Below are 20,490 nucleotides of genomic sequence, written 5' to 3' on the forward strand. Positions count from 1 at the left end.
CTGCCTGAAATTCTATCCTTTTTCTGATATCTTGAAGAACTTCACTCTTGGTTAAAATAATAATAATAATAATAATAATAATAATAATAATAATAATAATAATAGCTTCTGTCTCTGACCCAAGTGCCTTATCCACATTGCTGCATGTATACCTCTGCTACCACTACCGTATGGCTGCAAAAATGGTTATGGTCTTGTTTATTGTACAAGTTCTAATTTAAGTTTCATAAGCTCAGTCTATACTATTACTCAGTGTATGTGTGTGTGTGTATATACATACATGTATACACATGCATTCAAGTAAGTATATGTATGGTGTACCTGTGTTTGTATTTGTGTGGGTGTGCCTGGTGTTGTGTGTATGTATATGCATGTGTGTATGCATGTGTGTGTCTGTGTGAATATGTGCATGTAAGTGCATGTATGCATATGTGTGCATGTAAGTATGTCTGTGTGGGTGCCTGTGTGTTTATATGTGTATATATGTGTGTGCATGAGTAAGTATAGGTGTGTGATTCAGTGTGTATATGTATGTATTAGTACATGTATATGTATGTGTGTTTGTGTGTATGTGTGTGTATGTGTCTATGTATGGGTGAATGTGTATATGTATGTGTAGGTATGCATGCATAATATAAAAACGATAGACTGTCTTTATCTAGAGGTAAAAGATCAAATACAAATGAAGGAAAACTAAAAACTTTTTTTTTGCAAAATTTTTAACGATTAAGAAAAAAGTGTTCTCTGCTTGGAAAAGTATTTTTTTTTGGACTCGTTATTATGAAAGCAATCAAGAAACACTTTAACACAGCAGGGGCTTGTCTTAGGGAAATACAGAACACAAAGTTCTTTGGGTATTGCAAGGTTTTAGTGGTATTGCAAAGCTCCTGCTTACATCTGTGACACAAAACAAAATCTAGAGGAAAAATCTTTGAACCAGTAAAGACAAAATTACTAAACACTCTGATCCAGCAAATCCTCTGAGTTCTACCTGTATCAAGAGAAAAGGGAACAAATGAAGAATTAAGTAAAAATGTTAACACTGAGCTCAAGTTTTCCCAAAGAAGCAGGGAACCACCAAAGGGAACTTAGAATACAGCAAACAGGAAGCCAGAATACCCTGAAACAGGAAGCCAGAATGCTGTGAAACACTGGAAGTCTTCCGCATGACAGTAGCTTAGGGCACTGGGTGGGTATTGGTCTTGCTGTATCGGGCACTCCAGCACAGCCTTCAATATTTCAATTGCAGGATAAATCTGTTAACTGAGGTGAGTCTTCCACTGAATAAATGCGGTAAAATGGAAGTTCTATTAACAACCTAACTTCCAGCACCTGCAGAAATATTAAACCCAAGCCAGTGACAGAAACCGTTACATTTGTGCCCAAGAGAAAATAGAGGACGTTCCCAATTAGTGCAGAAGAACAGTGCCAAGCAAATTTTAGGGGTGGGGGTGGGGCAGGATTGAGCCAAAGAAGCTTGAATTTGCTGAATAAGAAATAATGAAGCCAGTTCAGTGGGGAATCCGTGTTGCAGACTTTAAACATTGCAAGAAAATAGCAATATTATAATGAGACAGTAAGGGAAAAAAGATTACTCCAATGAGAAGGAATACTATCTCTAAGAATAATAAGCAAAGGACAAATATCACATTGGAGAAGGCAATTAAGGACAGAATGGGTTGATAGCCAGGAATGAAACCAGAGACTCCATTTTATATATTAACCACTGATCAATAATCAACATTAATATGTATTAGAGGACAGTGTGTCATCATACAAATAGAAAGGAAATAGATTTGATGGTGAGCATATGTAATACCTACTAGGAAAGTCAGCAGCCAGTAATATTTGTGGTAATATTGACAAAACCAGGCCGAGGAAGAAAGGCAAGTATACTAGTGAAAGAGGCAAAAACCTATTATTTATTCATGCATAGCACGTGCCTCAAAACTTTTGTGTCCTAAGAGAGCAGTTTAACTTGCTTAGTTCTGCAGGTTGCACAGGCTTTTCTGTTGGCATGTGCGTCCCTGTGAAGGGGGTTTTCAGGGCCCTGGCTCATCTGGGACTGCTGGGATAGTTTGCCTGTTCTCTCTTTATGGTCTTTTATCTTCAGCCAACCCTGATGAAATATCTTTCCAGTATGATAGCCTCAAGGATCTAACTAGGAAGCCATGACAATTACTAGCGCATCGAGTTCCAGATACAGAAACTCACTCAACAGCGCCCACACTACATTTTCTTGATCAATACAAACCACAGTGAATTTTGGTACTTCATGAAGAGCAAGGACTGCCCACACACAGCTGAACGAAGACCCACCTATAAAGCCCTATTGCTATCTTTAGCCTCTTTCCGGTGACTGATGTCCTTTCTCGTTATTTTTGTTTTATTCTTTGTGAAAATTTCTTTGCAATAAAGCACAACCTCTAGTAACAGAAGACAATGTTTTTAAAATCATGCAAAATAATTTTTAAAAGGGCCTCAGTCTAATCTTACATTTAATTGAACAAAGTCTAGATACGAAATAATTTTCACATAGATTCGAGAAGCATTGCTTTGCCACCTCTCTTGTGTACTGTTCTTAAGATGATTGAGTCCTGACTGCTGTTTATATTGGGGACTTCTGGATTTTTTTCTTTGCCTACGTCTTCTGAAAATATAAACTGGTATATTTGTTTGAGACAGTGTACGGTTATCATGTCTGGCATTCAATAGACTGAATCAGTTTGAAATTTTCTATCTTTTTTCTTTATAAGATTTAAGAAATTATTATTTTTTTTTCTTTTGGGACAAGGTTTCTCTGTGTAGCCTTGGCTATCCTGGGTGCGCTTTGTAGACCAGGCTGGTTAAGAAATTATTTTAACAAGGTTTTCTAGATGTAATAGGATTGACACATACATGAGCTTACTGAGACCATGGGTAGCATGCTCAGAGCCTACACAGTCTAAGCCAGAGGAGGTCCCAGAGCTGACAGAAGGAATGAACATGTGCCCCCATCCCTAACACTGAAGCAAGCTACAGTTGATGACTATGCACAAAAGAAAACATAGTTTTCTCCAGAGAAGATTTACTGGGCATACAAGCCACACTTAAGGCCAGGCCCCATGTTCAACAACTGATGGCCAACACAAGACGAACTCAATGGTGTTTTTGGAGGTTGTTTGTCTCAGAGTGCTTTATTTGAGCATTTTTTAAAACCTTACAGATCTATTGCCTATATATTATGGTTGGTATTGACTTGGGAAATACATTCATCTGATGACCTTTCTGTGACCTCTGCAGTAAGCCAAATAGGTCATTCACTTAAAGCTTATAAAGTACAATGTAATTAAATCATATTCATGTAATACTACTAGCATGTCAACATTCTTTCATTCCTATGTCAGTAAAGAAAATGAAGCAAATTAGAATAATAAGGCCCTAAGCACTTTAACTCCTATTTTAGGCCTCATACTTTAAAAATTATTTTATTGGCTGGGGGTTTATAATTTTAGTTTCCCAGGAAGAGCTGGGAAGATGACTGCGTCAGTCAAGTGCTTGCCCTGTAAGCATCAGAATGTGAATTTGGATCTCTAACAGCCACTTAAAGAGCTAAGCTTGGTGGTACCCACACACATAGAAGCACAATACACACACACACACACACACACACACACACACACATGCAGGCACACAAGCATGAAAGCATGTGTGATAATAATTTTCCAGTATCTCCTGGTTACTTTCTGATCTATGGCTCTTTATCCCATCAAACAATCTCCAGATCATGGTTTCCTAATCTAGCTGCAAACTCTATGCACCACCACAGTGCACAGTGCAGGAGGATACACCTAACGGTGCAATAGTGGCACCTATGTCTTTGGAATAACCAACAGTCACCTAGCTAGACTTAAGACCTGCTTGATAGGAGGACATTCATGTGTGGTACTGCAAACCTAGCTAACTACTTGTGACTGGTGAAATCATGGACCTAATAAGAGAACCTTCTATTGCATTTTTTATAATTACCAAGTGCATTCTAAATACCCCACCTTATGTTCTCAGAGGGGTGTGGCTTCCACCCCTTATCAAGAAAGCTTCCTTTTACAGTAGACAGAAACAAAAATTTACAACTAGGTCAAAACTCAGACAACTGACCACGGAGTGCCTGCCCATCATCAGCCCTTATACCTAAGGCTCAGGGAACGTCATGGGGGAGGAACAACAGTTTGTAAGAGGCAAAAGGAAGTACTTATGCGTTAAATTCTCAAAAAAGAAATTAAAAAGGAGAAAATAGTTATATATATTATGAGAGAGAGAGAGAGAGAGAGAGAGAGAGAGAGAGAGAGAGAGAGAGAGGCAGACAGAGGCAATGAGAGGTGAGAGATGTTTGAGCGTATGTGCCCTATGGTGAAAGGACAGTGGTGAGTGGCAGCTTTGTGGAGTCTATTTCTTCCACCCACTGTTACATGAATTTGAAGAATGAAACTCAGATCAATCAAGTTTGTGCTGCAAGTGCCTTTATGTACTGAGCCACCTTGCTGGCTCTTAGAAAAGCTTTTTATTTAATTTTTAGAAATATTTATGTGTTTATTTATTTACCCATCCGTGTGTCTGTCTGTCCATCCGTCTACTTACCTATTTATGTTTAACACCGCTACTCTGCTGCCCACAACACAAAACTCTTCCTTGTGAGCAGTGAGGCCATTACCAGGATCTGTGTGTCCCTTCTTTCTACTCAGGAAACTGATCTTAGCCTGATCCAGCTGAACCGGAAGTGCAGAGCAAGAAGTTCCTGGAAGGTCGTAGCTCTCTAGCGGGCTCTAACCCAATGACTAACTTGATGCTCAAATGCAAAACTCAATTCTGCAATTCACATTTTGGAGCTGTCGATGGGATCACACTGACACGGGAGTTGAGCTGCGTCTACAATTACATGATTGCTCGTCCTCTTTCTTATTTGGATTTGTTGACCCCGGAACCAGGTTTCTATGGGAACACTTCTTTAATAAACAGCTTCCACACAAATATCTGTGGTGGGCACTACCTGAAGGAGTGGGAAGTTCTTAGAGCTGCGAAATGAAGGTCGGGATCTTTACCACTTGTGTGGAGCGTGAATCTTGACCCTTCCCTCCTCTCTCTGCTTTTGTATGGGCTCGTCATTAATGCTGAGTGGCTTTTCTCTTGTCTATAACCAGATTCACACCGTTGTGATGCCTCTGCGCATTTCTGACCTGTTTTCTGGGTCATATATAATTCCTCCTTAACTAGCTTCTACAGAAGCTCAGCTGTGAACAAAAGCAGGGACAGCAAATGAGCTTCTATTGTAATATAGAGTGGGAGGCCTGTACCGTTTGACTGTTAAGTTAGATGTTTGTTCTTAATATTTTATAGACATGATTATCAGGATAATAATAGTGCTTTTTAACCCTGCTTTTATATATTTTTAAATTACAAGTGAATGCCAATCGTGTAAAGTGTTTTTTTGTGTGTGTGTCTATTATAAAATGGTGATTTGAGGTTTTCATCGTTAATCACAAAGCAGTCACATATATTAATGGATTTCTAAAACGTGGCAACATTGCTTTTTTGAAATAAACCTATCTAACATTTGGTTTGCCAATATTTATTTAGGGCCTGTGTATATATTCATAAATGACAATGATCTATGTTTTTTTCTTCTCTGATACTACTACCACCTCTCAACTATACAGTACAAACTAAGAGGGCTAAACTGTGGGCCACTAAGTAAATGGAAGGTTGTGCAACACTATATGGTTGTCATTTAATGCGAATTGGGCATGATGCCTTCTTCGTAGGAAGATTTGTAATGACAGATTTATTTTTGTTGAAAACAAGGCTATTCTTATTTTCTACTTGTTTTCATCTATTTTGAGAAACCATGCTCTAGGACATTACTTATGTCATGCATTCCGTTCACTTTCTAAACAGTAAATTCTAACATTACCCTGTTACCTGAAATTTTTCCTCATTTCACATGCTTGTGACATCTTTCATTCTTTTGTTGTTAATAAATGTCTCTCTGTTCTGTATTTCTATTTCATTATTTGGCACTAAATTATGAGTTGAACTTTGAGGGTTTGAAGCTTTTCTGTTGTTTTGATAATTTCTTAATTGTATGAATAGCTAATTAAATTTATTTCTAATATAAGATTTTTTAAGTTTTCTGTGTCCTACAAGTTTAGAATTATAGTCAGTGTTTAGCTACAGGTTTTTTCCCCACATCTATTGTAATCTTTGTTTTAACCTTCAATTATTTAAAAGTATATATTTGGGATCCTATAATATGTAGTTTTATAAACATATAGTCTTTATTTAAAATCTAAATCAATTGTTATACGGTCAAATAACAGGATCTGTCACTGTTTCTTTCAAATTGGCCAGAATTCCTGGAAAGTTCTATGTCCACTGATGACTCAATAAAGGCATGACAAGTGGTTGTATTTTAAATTCATGTATTCCAAAGGGACGCATAAGCAGATGAACTCTGACTAAACCCAGTACAGGCTCCTACAAAGGCACATGTAAGAACATATTTGTTAAAGAACACTCGGGAGTACTTTTTTTCTGAAAAGACGCAGGAAAACCCTGAAGCCAATTGCATATCAGAAATAGAATCCATTAATCTTTTGCCAAGCAGCATGAAGTAAAGACGCCTCTGAAAGGAATTGCCCTTAGAATGGAGTCATGGTTTAATGTGCTTTGTTTGGAATATCTTCCTTTTAGGAACCAGCACCTGTGTCCGACTGACAGCCTCTGCTTCTGGGCACGAAGTGGAGTGGATAATGATACCTGTGACATTTATGGTCCAATGTTTTAAGAATTAATTTACAATGGAGATGGTTCTCTTAGTGCAGTGAATACATCACATCACTGCAATGAAAGGTTGACTCCTACTTTAGCAGCTATAAACCATGCAGGCTAGCTTAAGCCCCTCAGAAGGCAAGCGTTGCAGACATTACTCACCATCATTTGTGGTTCAATAATTCACTGGGAAGATACTTGAAATATGGAAGTTATGTCACTTTAATGAAAACAAGAGGTAAATGCCACATGGAGATGAGAGAGAGAGAGAGAGAAAGGATGGAGGGAGATAGTCTGATTTTTTCCTCTCCTGTCCACATTTTCTGTTATTCCTGATATTTCTCTATGTTCTACTTGAGCTATGATGCACCAAAGCACTTTTAGTTACTAAATTTCATCATAGCTTATAGCCAGGCCATCTATTTTATTAGAAAAAAATATTTCTGAAAATCTATTAGAAAAAAACATTAAATATGTCTTCATGTTTTTCTGCTGGTTTAAAAATGTTTCTGGTCACTTATTGTTAGACAAATAATGAACAATCTTCTCCTTCAACTTCTGAAATATTCACTAAATGACTCTAAGAATATATTCTTTATGGAGAAGTTGCTTTCTACTCCAAAGTTATTAAAAGATACTGTTAATAAACCCAGATATAAATATCAATCATATTTTTGAAGATATGAAAGAAATATAATTGCAAAATTAATGACAGAACAGAAAAAGAACTAAAATGAGTTGTTACAACACAGAAAGTGACAAGTGAAAATTAATTTAAAGGCTGGTTAGTGGGAAACAGAGGATCATTTCAAAAGTACAGTACCTATTTTTAGTCATGAAACAGACTGGTGAAAAACTCTTCAATTGAAATTAATATTCCTATGTACTTCAATTAGTATTTCTCATAGATTGCCTGAATATAAACAATATGTTTAGGGAAGAGGTAGACTAAATGGGGGGGGGGCAGCATCAAAACAGACTTACTACAATTAGCTTTTACAAGCCTATTAGGGTTTTCTTTGAGCTTAGTGGGTTTTTACTAAGCCTGTTAAGTAAGCCTGTGCCCACCTACACATACATCTCCTTTACCTCACAATGCAGCCTTCATCCTCAAGGTCAAGTGTAAAGATATTCATGTATCAACTTACAATACACGTTAGGTCTGCTTTAGGGTGTTGGGGTTCTCCCTTCAGGCCCCAAGCTCCCAGAATAAAGGCTCATGAGACTTAAAATATGTTTTACCAATGCCTCGGCAATATAGCTATGCTCTTCTCTGACTAGCTCATAGCCATTTATTCTGATCTACAGTCTGCCATGTGGCTGGTTACCTCTACTCAGGAACCACGTCTCTGTCCTCCTCACATCTTGCCAATCAATTCTCCCATGCCTGACTCTATCCCAGAATCCTTTCTGCTTGCCAGATGTCCCACCTCCTATTTCCTGCCCTAACCCATAGCTCATCAGAATTTTTCCTGACAGGTGTTGCATCCATACAATGCACAAGAGATTCTCTCGACATTAGGGAATTAACTACATGAGAGAGAAGTTTCACACGGACGTTGTTGCTACTGGGTGTGGTAATATGAGTTCCTGCATGCCATCTAGTATCGCACAGTTGCTGCCGCTGTTTGGAGACATTATCTTCCCATGTGGCCAAGGCTTGTAGTCCTCTTCCCTCAGCCTTCCAGATGCTAGGGTTACAGCAATGTGCCAGTATAGATGGCTTTGTTAACATTACTTAGGTGCAAAAAAGGTAAAAATTAAACATCATGGGATAATTATATCCATAGTTTCCTCATCTAAATGGACTGACACTCTACCCAGAGCTAGATTTAAGAATGATAAGTATGATTTTGTAATGCTCTGGAGAATATTATTACCTCTGACTGATTATATAGTGGGAGCTATGTAGGTGTAAGGCTATTGTGTATTTCAAATGTAACAGCTAATATAGCAGAACATTTGAAACTATTACAGAAGAGCAACTGGAGAGATGTCTCCACTATCTAGAGCATATACTGCTGCTCTTGGAGGAAACCAGAACTGGGTTTCTAGTGTCTATGCCAGGATATTCACAAGCACCTTTTCAATTCCAGCCTCATGTGATCAGACAGATTTCTTTGGCTGCAGATCACGTTGCACCCTTGTAATGCATGTACACCTCTTCAGGCAAGACTGTCCATCCATAACATTAAAATAAACAAATAAAATATATTTAAAAATCAAGCGCCAATCAAGAAGCATGAATAGACTGGACCTACTCCCCTACACAGATGTAGGAGATGGGCAGCTCAGGCTTCCTGTGGGTGTCCTAGTCGGGAGAGTGGGCGGTGTTGTCTCTGACATGGACTAGGTTGCCTGCTTTTTTATCACTCTTTCCCTGGCAGGGCTACTTTGCCAGGCCACAAGGGAAGAGGCCATGCTTAGTCCTGATGCTATTTTATGAGCTGGAGTCGGGGGAGGCTGCTCCTCTTTTCTGAGGAAAGTAAGGCGACAGCATTTCTAATCCTATGTACCTGAATTTCTAGTTGGGACCTTTGGCAGAGCACTTTTCTTTTGTTACAAAAAAAAAATTGAAACGAATGCCCTCACCTGTATTATCTATTAATAGTTAGAAAGGATAATCTCATTTATGCTTCAATATCCATAGCATCAGGATATACTAAATATCAGGGTCATAGCAATATGGATAAAGTCCATTTATGTGCAATACCAGTAAATATTTTCAAGTTATAATTCAGATATTTTTCTTTTAAATAATATTAGAAATAATTTTGTAGTACTTTAACATTATATGCAATTATACATGTATTGATGGTTTGGAATATTTTATTGTAGAAATGTTCTCTCTCTCTCTCTCTCTCTTTTTTTTTTTTTTTTTTTTTTTTTTTTTTTTTGGTTTTTCGAGACAGGGTTTCTCTGCGTAGCTTTGACTGTCCTGAACTCACTTTGTAGTCCAGGTTGGCCTCGAACTCACAACGATCCACCTGCCTCTGCCTCCCGAGTGCTGGGATTAAAGACGTGTGCCACCACGCCCGGCTTGTAGAAGTGTTCCCAATCCTAACATCTTCAGTTATTAAATCAGAGTCAAGGCCACAGTTTAGATGTAACAGTCTGGAAGTGTTATATTGAAATAAAATTTCATCAAACTTTTTAAGCTAACTAAATAAGAGAGATAATGATTTTTAGACAATATGAATATCAAGTTTAGTAACAGGACATGCTAAGACATCTATGAGCATTCACACTTGGCTGGAAATTATTGTCTGCCAGGCAGTTTTAAACCATTTTTTATTTTGATCATATATGTATTACTAACTGTAATGAGGAAGGGAAAACATTGGTATTCTTTGTCCCTTTTGGCCCACTTGACTTCTGGCTATAGTATTTGTCATTATTTTTCCAACATATAAAAACCACATTATCACTTGGGCCACTGGCTTACCAGATAAGTTAAGAATAATCTTACTTGTAATATTGGTACCTATTTCTCTAAACCCTCTCTGATAGCCCGTAGTATGAACTCTTCTGGTTATTTACATGTATAGCATATTGTCTTCACCTATGTTATAAGTACTAGAAACTGGTTTCAGAGCTCCAAACGTATGATGACTAATCCCTAAGTGGACTGAAGATGTGAGTATTGAAACCTGGGTATTACGATCGAGGAAGACCACGTGCAAAGGGGGAAATCATTTGATTACTTTACAGACTGGGACCTGGCAACTTGACCAGGGTCAGTCTTACTTCAGTTAAGTCCACTAGCTATTATACCCAGTGCTTCCACATTATACAAGTTGGCTCAGAAGACCACAAAACTCCCAAGGTGATAGTACCGAAGTCTCAGGTTGTGAGAGCATACCTTGAATTTGATTGGCAATATTAACATGAAATTTACACTCATCAAGGATGCAGGAAAGATAGAACGTTAAAGTTTTATCCTGGCCAACACTCTAATTTGAACACTTTTACTTTGAGGCTCTATTTTTGACTAGTTAAGCCAGGCATCCTGTTTGGCATAGTTGTGCGGTGTTGCTATGCTTACTTTAACCAGCTGTCACATTCCATCCCAGAGGTGGGTGAAATGATTCTTATTTATATGTGATTCTAAAAGGATTCTTAGTCACTTTGAGTTGGCAGTATATCAATGCAAGACAGTTCTCTCTCAAACACAGCCAGCATGAAAGACTTTGGAATCCTTTATTTGACTTTATAGAAAATTCTTCCCTTCCCTCACATGTTCTTAGACTATTTTTATGCAACTATTTCTAACTCCATGATGGAAAAATGATGTCTCTGTAGTAGTTATTTGTTTTTTCATGATGAGTAGGTTCTAAATTTATATGAGACTATTGATGTAGTATATCCTATCTTTCTGAAAGAGATTATAGCATTTCAAACAGGATGAGTTCTTGATCTACAATCAGATATAAAAAGAAATGTAAATTAATCAAATAAAGGTGCTACTCATGTGTACACACTAATATGAGAAAACAGAAATGGATTTAGTGAGCATTAATTTCACACCCTTTGTGTGCCCGATAGAAAACTAGGGGAAAGAGACTCACACACAATCCACTTGTTTAATTACACTTCCACTTCTCACCCAGCTCATATTACCATTTGCATATGAGACTGGATTAACTTAAAGAAATCATTTTAATGTTTATTTTTCTTTATTGTTGAGAATTTTATTGTATGCGTGACCAAACCACCCCCATTTCTCCCCTACAATTTCTGCCAAATCAGGTCCTAATGTGTCCATTCTCTCTCTCTCTCTCTCTCTCTCTCTCTCTCTCTCTCTCTCTCTCTCTCTCTCTCTCTCTCTCTGTCTCTCTCTCTCTCTCTCTCTCTGTGTGTGTGTGTGTGTGTGTGTGTGTTTCTCTTCCTTTTAATAAACCTCTAAGCCCAATTAACGTTGCATATGAGGCCATCAACTTGAGCATGAGAAAGCTATGAATTATCTTTGACCATAAATTCTTATGTTTTCAAGTTTTATTTATAGATTTTTTTCCTCAAAAGAAAATACATTTAATCATAACATGGTTTTGCTGAATACCTAGAATTCTTGTTCTCTATTATTATTTTACTGAATTTGGAAGGTGACACTTGTTGTGAGTGGCAGGTGGGATTTCGGTGCCTGTTTTTATGTCACATCTTAAGTGAGTACACAACATGTTAACAGAAGGAATATGTTAACATTTAACTATCTGTGAAATATTTTCAGAATTAACTTTGATGTGAAAAAAAAAATACTCGGAGAACTGCAAATCTTTAAGCTTGAGGCACAGACCCAATGAAAATTCTTTGAATTAGAAGAAAACATACTACAATAAATACTTTCCTTTGATGATGTTAATTTTTCACTTTCTTCTTTATTTACTAGCCCTCTTATTTTTATATTGATCTTTCTGCTGTTCCCCTATCTTTTCCTAGTGATTGTCAGCAATGGAAACCTGATTAAACATTTGCTAGGAGGAAGACAAGGGACTGTAGTGAGGATCAACTTCAGCTGAGTTCAATGTACTCATCTGGATGGGAAGCAAAAGAATAGATGTTTCTAAAAGTTTAATGGAGACCTGTCATGTGGCTGTGACATCTGTACAGTTGTATGTCACCCTCTATTTGCAGATGTCTCAAATCATGCAGAAGCAATCTCAGGGGTCCAATCAACAATTCTCAATTAGGAACAACTAAGGCTAGACATTCAGTGATGGTTAAAAGACAACAGCAAGTCATGCATGGGCTAGTGCAAAGCGCCCTTCCTAAACTCACACTCTCCCCACCCCTCGGGCATCGGAATACTGACATGCCATTTGGAAAGTCTCAGTAACTTGCTTCCAGGACTTGACCTTGCCTCACGTGTCCACAGAGCCCTTAGTGCTGAGTAACATTATAATAGAAGAATTTATAATTTCTTCACTTGCAAATGGATCATGTTATATCCTTTCCAAATCCTTCCTCAGCAATAAATACAGTGGATAACGCCCAACTCTTTGTGTGGTTTCCATCCTTAGTTGTGTGTCATGTATATCAGACCTCATGATAGTTCCATGTAATAGTAATAGCTCCATGAATAGAGATAATTATTATTTGTTGATATATCAATCAATACATGTAAACCATACTTTGTAGTGAAAAGAATGTGTTTAGTAAAAATGTTTTTCCTTTGTCTTTGTATCTTTTTCCTTCACTATAAACTCCCACCAAGTTTTGGATGTCCAACTTGAAGAAAAGAAAAATGGAAAAAAAAAAACCTTTTCTGCAAAAAAAGAAATGTTACTCCCTAATGTGCACAAACAGGAGAATATTCAGGCTAATTTTACATATGAATCTTGCTAATTCAGGCATGGTGGTTCTTTAATCCCAGTACTTAGGAGGCAGAGGCAGAGGTAGGCAGAGTGTGATTTCAAGGCCAGCCTGGTCTACATGTCCAGCCATAAAACAATCACTATGGCCACGGAAGATGATAAGCTCATGGGCAGAACGATTGACTGGCTCACTTCTGCAGCCAGCTGATAGTGTCTAGCCCATGAATATCATGACCCAAGGAAAGGAAATATCTAGTCCATATCATGTATAACATTGACCATTGACTATATAACACCAACAGTCTATAGATTTCAAGGCTGTCGTTACCCAAAACACAAGTCATGGGCTATAGAAGCTGGTTAATTTACTACACTTTAATTTTTTTTTTTGGTGTGTGTGTCTGTGTGTGTGTATGTGTGTGTGTGTGTGTGTGTGTGTGTGTGTGTGTGTGTGTGTGTTGAGACAGGGTTTCTCTGTGAAGTCTTGGATTCACTTTGTAGGGTTAGCTGGCTTCGAACTCAAGAGATCCCTGTAGCCTCTGCCTCCCTAGGTGCTGAGATTACAGGCACGCACCACAGTGCCTGGCTTATGCTTTAATTCTTGACTGGCTCCTTAACTTGCTTTACTAAAGGAACTGTGACTTGAATGTGTAATGCCTCCAGGAGTTCTTATGCTTGAACTATAGATTTTCAGAAGGTGAGAACACCGGTTGGGGAAAATTCGGAACCTGGAGGAAGTGTGCTTCTGGAGGCAAGCCTTGTGCTGGGTAACCCAGTCACATTTCCCTCTCGTTCTTGGGTTCCTGAGATGCATGTGACCAGCTGCATTCTCTCTTGTCACCATGCCTATCTAGCTAGCCAAGGATGAATATAAACCAAAATAAACACTTCCTCTCTCACATTTCTTCTTGTTCAATTTTTTTCTTGTGGATGCTGCAGCAATAAGAAAAGTAACTATTTCAGAAGATACTGCAGAAACATTGAATTTTATTGTTAAGTCATAAGAAGCCTCACAAATGTCTGCCTGAGGCTTCTGAGACATGTGATATGAAGAAATTCTATTAGGTATGTGTTCTCAGGGATTACTGCTCTTTATGTTGCCCATTTCTTATTTGTACAATGATAAAAACAATATCTGTTAGCTGCTGCTTCCTCATTATTTCCTGCTTAACGTATATTGATGTGTGTTAATTGGTATATAGTTAAGATTTGTCTTACCTTTTGCCTTTCAGATGATACCTTTTATAAGACTTTGTGTGTATAATAACTTTAGTGGTCATTTTTTATAATCTTATTAAAATAAATCACTAACCAACTAAAATACCTGTAATTGCAATTCTTTAAGTAAATAAATCTGATGCTCTGTACTTTGTGGGCAATGTGGGGACATTCAGTGCTAATATTTTCTGAAATATGTTGCTATTCAAGCAGGGCTGTTCTGGGGTTACAAATAGCTACACATTAATATTATTCCCAGAAATACCACCTCCATAGGAGAGAGAATTAACTTTCTTTAATCTAGCAACTGTTATAACTCCCAAGGGAATGTGGCAGGAAATACCACTCTCAGATTAAATAATAGTAAGGAAGCCATTCTAAAGAGGAATGTATGGGTATTAAATAGCAATGAACTTCATCTCACCTGCATTTTCCAAATGAAAGAAAACTAAAGACAAGCAAAAGCTTGAGTATAGCATGAAGCTTCCTCATGGTGGGGCTGCCAATCTAGACAATATTCTAGATTAAATTTTCATACATAGCTCATTGAGCTTGCGTTGTAGGCTTGAGAAAAGGTGCGCTCTTTGGACTCTTCCTTGAAACCTTTCTCTAGCAGGTGTTTAGTGTAAGGAACAATGCTGTCTCTGTTACTTCTAGAGATGTGTCTGTAGGTTAGTCGGCCCACTAAGGTGAAACGCTCTAATAGGAACTCAGAGGCAGCCCAGCAGGGTGTTCACTTCCTGAGATTCGCCTATGACAAAGTCCTCCTTTGCTGCGCATGCGTCAGTTACGCTACTTTACCTTCCCAGCTGCTTCCTTGTTGTAAAGAAACATCTCTGGGTCTCAGTCATTAGGGCACAAGTTTCCAAAGGGAAAAGAGGACTTCTTTCTGCAAGAAGCTGATGACTGCAGATAATGTGTTGTGGTGGACTATTGGCTAAGCAGACTCCTAGCCTTTCCTGTGGTAACGTTAGAAACATGACACATTGAGCAATCTGGCATTGAGAATTTTGACCCTAGTTACCATTTGAATGAAATGTAGACCACTGGGAAAGCTCCAAATACTTTGAATACTTTATAAAGTAATACATTACTTAAAGAAGTTATATATTTTAATTTAATCCTTTCTATTACACATTGAACATATTAAGTGCACTTGCACTCTTATAAAAATAGATTTCATAGGCATGGTCAGTGTTATTGCATTTGAATGAAAAGTTTCATAACTTTTTCTAGAGCTTTTATTTTTAGTTTTCTAGAGAACTGTATTTTTCTCTTCTCTTAAAATATTTAATATTTAAAATATATTTAATAATATTACTTTTAATATTTAATATTTTAATATTACAATAAAATGTATCCCTTTTCTCCTTCCAAACCCTTCCATATACTTTACACCTTGTTCCTTTTCAAGTTAATGGTCTCTTTTTCTCATATATATATATATATGAGAAATATATATATGTATATTCCTAAATACACAAATGTAACTTTCTCAGTCCATATAATGTTGCTTGTATGTGTATCTTACCAGGATGACCATCAGTATTGGATAACTAATTGTTGTACTCTTCCCTGGAGAGACTGTTTCTCCCATACTCAGTAATTAATTTAATGGAACAGATGCGGTTAGATTTAAAAGTGGACCTAAGAGAAAACTGGCCTATGAGGAAATTTGTCCTTATTTCACTAAGGCCAACAAGCCCCGACACTATCTGTAGAAACAGCAAGTGGAGAAAATGTGCCTAGGTACACGTTAATAACCTGTTCGTGTTATGCCTCATAACGAATCTTTAACTTGTACCTTGGAGTCTCTTCATCTAGAATCTTTATAATCCCATGATCAGGGAAGAAACAGACACTTCTGTGCAGAAGCAACTGTCCATACTATAACATCACCATGGTAACCTAGTGGCGGTGGCCACAGTTGGTTCTTAACTCAGGCCTTCTCCCTCTGTCGTGTAATGACTTATATTCCTTTAAGTCCCAGCACAAGAAAACTAATCAGAGATATGACGAAGCCTCTTGGACAACAGGAGTACTGCCAGCCTACAGAAGAGTCTACACACACTGACAAGAAACGCAACCTCAAGCCGGGCACAGTGGTACATCCCTTTAACCCCAGAATTCTGGAGGCAGACGCAGGTGGATTGCTGTGAGTTCGAGGCTAGCCTCAAACCTCAAGCAGTTTTACACTGATAGCCAAATCAGAGATTGGATTGAGTGGTGCCCCCTTGTAATCCCAGCAATCAAAAGACACAGACAGAGGATCACAGCTAGCCTGTGAGCTTGAGACCAGCAAGGACTACACAGTAAAACTTGTCTCAAGAAATAAAATACGGTTACAACTTTGAGGATGAACGCATTGTCCATATTTGTGCTATATTAATACTATTTTCTGTGTCTCTGGGGTAGGATCTTTTTGTTCCCCTCAGTTGAAGTACTTATCTAAAATGCTCCCGTGATTGCCACAATTTAATTTTTCTGCTTGATCATCCAACTCTCATCTCAATTTCTTCTGGAAGAGCTTTCACTGCGTAACAAAAGATATTGTCTATCTCAGAGACAAGTATGTCCATGCATTCATAACGTGGTTATGAAACTTCTAAAAGACTATAAAATGAGGGAAGGACACCATCTATTTCACTTTGCTATATAGTTGTGAAGATTTCTTATACTGGCTTTCTAATAATAAGAAAAATGTATACATTTCCTTTAGATATTTTATTGATAATAGTATATTCACTTATAAAGGTATTTTCGAGCATATACAAAAAGTTAACAGAAACCTACGTCATGATTGGCGAAGTACTGTAGATAGCAAAAAGACATAATATTGTTTAGTGGTTTTGGTTGAACAAATGTAATAATCCTATAAATTTATACTATCCTTTCCTGCATACAACCACATATTGTATAAGACATTAGCAGAAGAAGGAGGCTTGAAATATGTTTAAAATGGAGATATATTTTCATAGGTGGCATCAACAAGTCAAAAATAAATCCATAAATTGTACTCATAATTATCTACAAGGCCAACTGTGTGATTACCTTCAACCCATATTTAAAGGCTTCATGCTCATGATTTGCTAATTCCAATAAGGATGTTAGTTTTAAAAGCCAAGAAATAAAATAGTGATTTCAGTAAACAATTTTATTTATAGTGGAATTCACAAAATTTTAATATTTTGAAATTATCCACAATGCACTCTTTATTGCTTACATTGAAAAGTATTTCTTATAAGAATAGCTGAAAATATATACCATTAGACAACATTGTTATATTTTCATTTGATACAATATGAACAAAAGATTAAAGAGAAAAGCAAACATTAAATATATCTTGAATTCCCTGTTTTGGAGTCCAAGCTATTAAAATGTTTTTGAAGAAAAAATAGAGATCTAAATACCAATGTGGTTTTGATGAACAATATTTACAATATATATGCATAAGTTAAGAATTGCTACAAGCAACTATCAATTAATTGCCCCCATCAGAAAAAAAAAATCTTTGGAACCATGTATCTAAAGCAAAAGAAAGCTTTTTAAAAAAATGAAAACAAAAGAAAAGGCAGAGAAGTCATCATTGCAAATGTGACTTTCAGTTAAATACATTTTCTTATAAAGTGGCAGGACAATATTTACAACTGAAAAGCACATATTCTGCACAGCTTGTCTTCCCTTCGGACGTGTGGGGCTTTGCTTCTCCCATGTAATATGCCCTCCTGTCCGCACTGATCATCAGGGGATAGTTCATAATACATGATAGATAAGTCTGGAACCGGAGGCCCCTGGGGTTGCAGGCTGTGAGCTGGTACTGGCAGCTGGAGAGAGGGAGGCTGTGTCCTGGAGAGACAACTCGGATCGCTCTGCAGACGTGATCCGATCCACGATGCTGGACAAACAATCCAAGCTGGATAAAGAGCTTTTATCTGCAGCGCATGCTAACGGGACAAGGAGAAAAGTGGTTTAACAAAATTATACCCAACTCAGACAGACTTGCTTGGCCTGCCCTTTCGACTGTAGGTCAGCACCTTTGACAGCGTAGGTCAGGTGATCACAGAGAGCCTGGTGTAAAAATGTGCAGCAAATATCTAGCAATTCCTGAGGGTAAAGGTGTGGTGGGTAGACGACCCTGGTAATATTTCAAGCAAAATAAAGTGAGTGCATGTGTGTGTGTGTGTGTGTGTGTGTGTGTGTGTGTGTGTGTGTGTGTTTCTGTCTGTCGGTCTGTTAGGGTAATCTGCAACAGAAAATGTGTTTACTCTGCCAAAGCCTCCCTGGTGAGAGGCACTACTTTCAGTCCCTTTCCCAATACTACTTTGAAGGACAGACTCTGCCACGATAGACTGAATTGTGAGGCCGAGCAGATCTTCAAATGCCTCTGAAGTTACCGGTTCTTACCGTTTGATACATCAGGACAGTAGACGCTGTCAAAGCTGCTGTTCTTTCGAGACCAGACAGGACTGTTACATCCAGCCTGTAACACAAAACACACAGACTATATATTTCCGAGCCTTGGCAAAAGACACACAGACCTAAGGTGAGGTCGGTCCAGCCCCTTAGCTCAGTCCACTGAATGCTCTTAGTTGCGGCCCCCACCCCCGCCCCCCACTGCACTGATTTAGGAAGGGGCTGCTGTCTCCAAATCGCCAGGGCCCCAAGGTCAGTCTCCGTGCTGGAAGAAGAAAGCAGAAGATGGAATCCTGCAGTAATGTGCTCTGGGGTGGCCATGCAAAATGGATTGCAGTAGAAGCAAGCAGCATTAACTCTGGGAAAGAACACTTTCCCAGGGCAAAACCACTTTAAAACCTGGCAACACTGGAGCAGATGCCCCTTCAGGAAAAGAAAAAGTATCAGCAGCAGGCTGGGGACTCTTTCTAATTCTTCTGAGTTATGCACTGGTGGCAGCTGCATGGCAGGCAGGTTCCACTGTAGTGTATTTCGGAAATAACAGAGAAAACACTAAACTAGTCACTTAATGTAACCGGGGGCACATGCCAGCCGTTCACTATCATGTACACACATACGGAACCAGCTAGGAAATCAAACTAAAAGCCATTATGAGACAGTTTTTTTTCATTCGCATCTTTCCATGAACACTTCTAGTAAAGCAGTGGTCGCACTGTACCTATTAAGAAAAGGTACGCGGAGTTTTCACAAAGACCATGGGAAGAGATAGTGGGTGTTGAGACTGAGGCTTACCATGCCATCAGAGCAGCTGGAGGTGGGGCTGGTGGGCTCGGAGCAGCTCTGGCCTGGCAGGCTGTAATAATTCTCCACCTGCTCCCTCAGCAGCTCCTGCAGGCTCTCGATGTAGCGGATGGCATTCCTGAGGATCTCCACTTTCGGGAGCCTCTGGTTGGGGTTTGTCGTGGTGCATCTCTTGAGCGTCTCAAAAGCTTGGTTGACCTTCTTCAGGCGTCTGCGCTCGCGCATGGTGGCCGCCTTGCGTCGATCCATTGTAGTGGACTTCCTCTTGCATGCTTTACAGGCCCACATGAGGCAGTGGCCGGCCTGGTGGTGGCCTGTAGGTGCGCGCACGTGCTCTTCATCATCCGAGCCCTGCAGCTCAGCTTTGTGTGCTCCAAATGCTGCCACTCTGGGCTCAAATTGGTCCCCGAACTCACCCTCAGGGGAAGGGATGCAGGAGCCTTCGTAGAAGTACTCAGAAGGTGAGAACTGGCAGCCATCCATCATGTCAATTCTTCTTCAGGGAACCAGGTAGGATACCTGGATTCAGCAGAGAAAGAGAGAGAAACGGGAGTCCCTGGCTGCTGCAGGCCAGCAAATCCAGGCGGAGCTCCGCGTGTGGGATTGTTTCTCTGTAATTAACAAGGACAGACGCCTGTTAGTCAGGGTCCGGTCGGTGGCTGAGGTTGGGGCTCTTTATATATTCCTGGGGGATGGGAAGGGAGGCTGGTCCCTGTAACTGGGCGTTATTAGCATATCCCCACCACAACCCCCACAGAGACTGTCTGGGCAGACCTCTGTCTTTCTTCTAGAGACAATTTGCTGTTTACTGGCCCCGTTGACGCTAATGATTTTACTGCAGCCCAAGCTGCTCAGTGGCCTTCTGGACAAACTAAACCAAGGGATCAACTTAAAGAAGGGGGCTGGGGAGTGGCTTCTTGAAATTGATCGCACTTTAACAATC

General features: G+C 38.9%; 1 protein-coding gene across 1 annotated transcript; it reads right to left on the reverse strand.

Moving 5' to 3' along the window:
• Positions 1-17,185: 17,185 nt before the first annotated feature.
• Positions 17,186-20,176, reverse strand: MYF5 (myogenic factor 5). Its single transcript, XM_084795394.1, has 3 exons — positions 19,539-20,176; positions 18,738-18,813; positions 17,186-18,277 (listed from the first exon to the last, which is right to left on the reverse strand). The coding sequence occupies exons 1-3, from the start codon at positions 20,031-20,033 to the stop codon at positions 18,087-18,089; spliced, it is 762 nt and encodes a 253-aa protein (XP_084651520.1). The 5' UTR covers positions 20,034-20,176; the 3' UTR covers positions 17,186-18,086.
• Positions 20,177-20,490: the final 314 nt, after the last annotated feature.

Source organism: Acomys minous, assembly GCF_964271855.1.
Source record: "Acomys minous genome assembly, chromosome: 9".
In the NCBI taxonomy this organism is placed as follows: domain Eukaryota; kingdom Metazoa; phylum Chordata; class Mammalia; order Rodentia; family Muridae; genus Acomys; species Acomys minous.

What these genes read in the sequence shown, in the direction of transcription:
- MYF5 (XM_084795394.1), bottom strand. Translation starts at nt 20,033, where the DNA reads ATGATGGATGGCTGCCAGTTCTCACCTTCTGAGTACTTCTACGAAGGC. An exon ending in CCAGCTGCTCTGATGGCATG is followed by an intron (nt 18,814 to 19,538) that starts GTAAGCCTCAGT and finishes TTTGTGTTACAG; the next exon opens with GCTGGATGTAACAGTCCTGT. An exon ending in CTGTCCTGATGTATCAAACG is followed by an intron (nt 18,278 to 18,737) that starts GTAAGAACCGGT and finishes TTGTCCCGTTAG; the next exon opens with CATGCGCTGCAGATAAAAGC.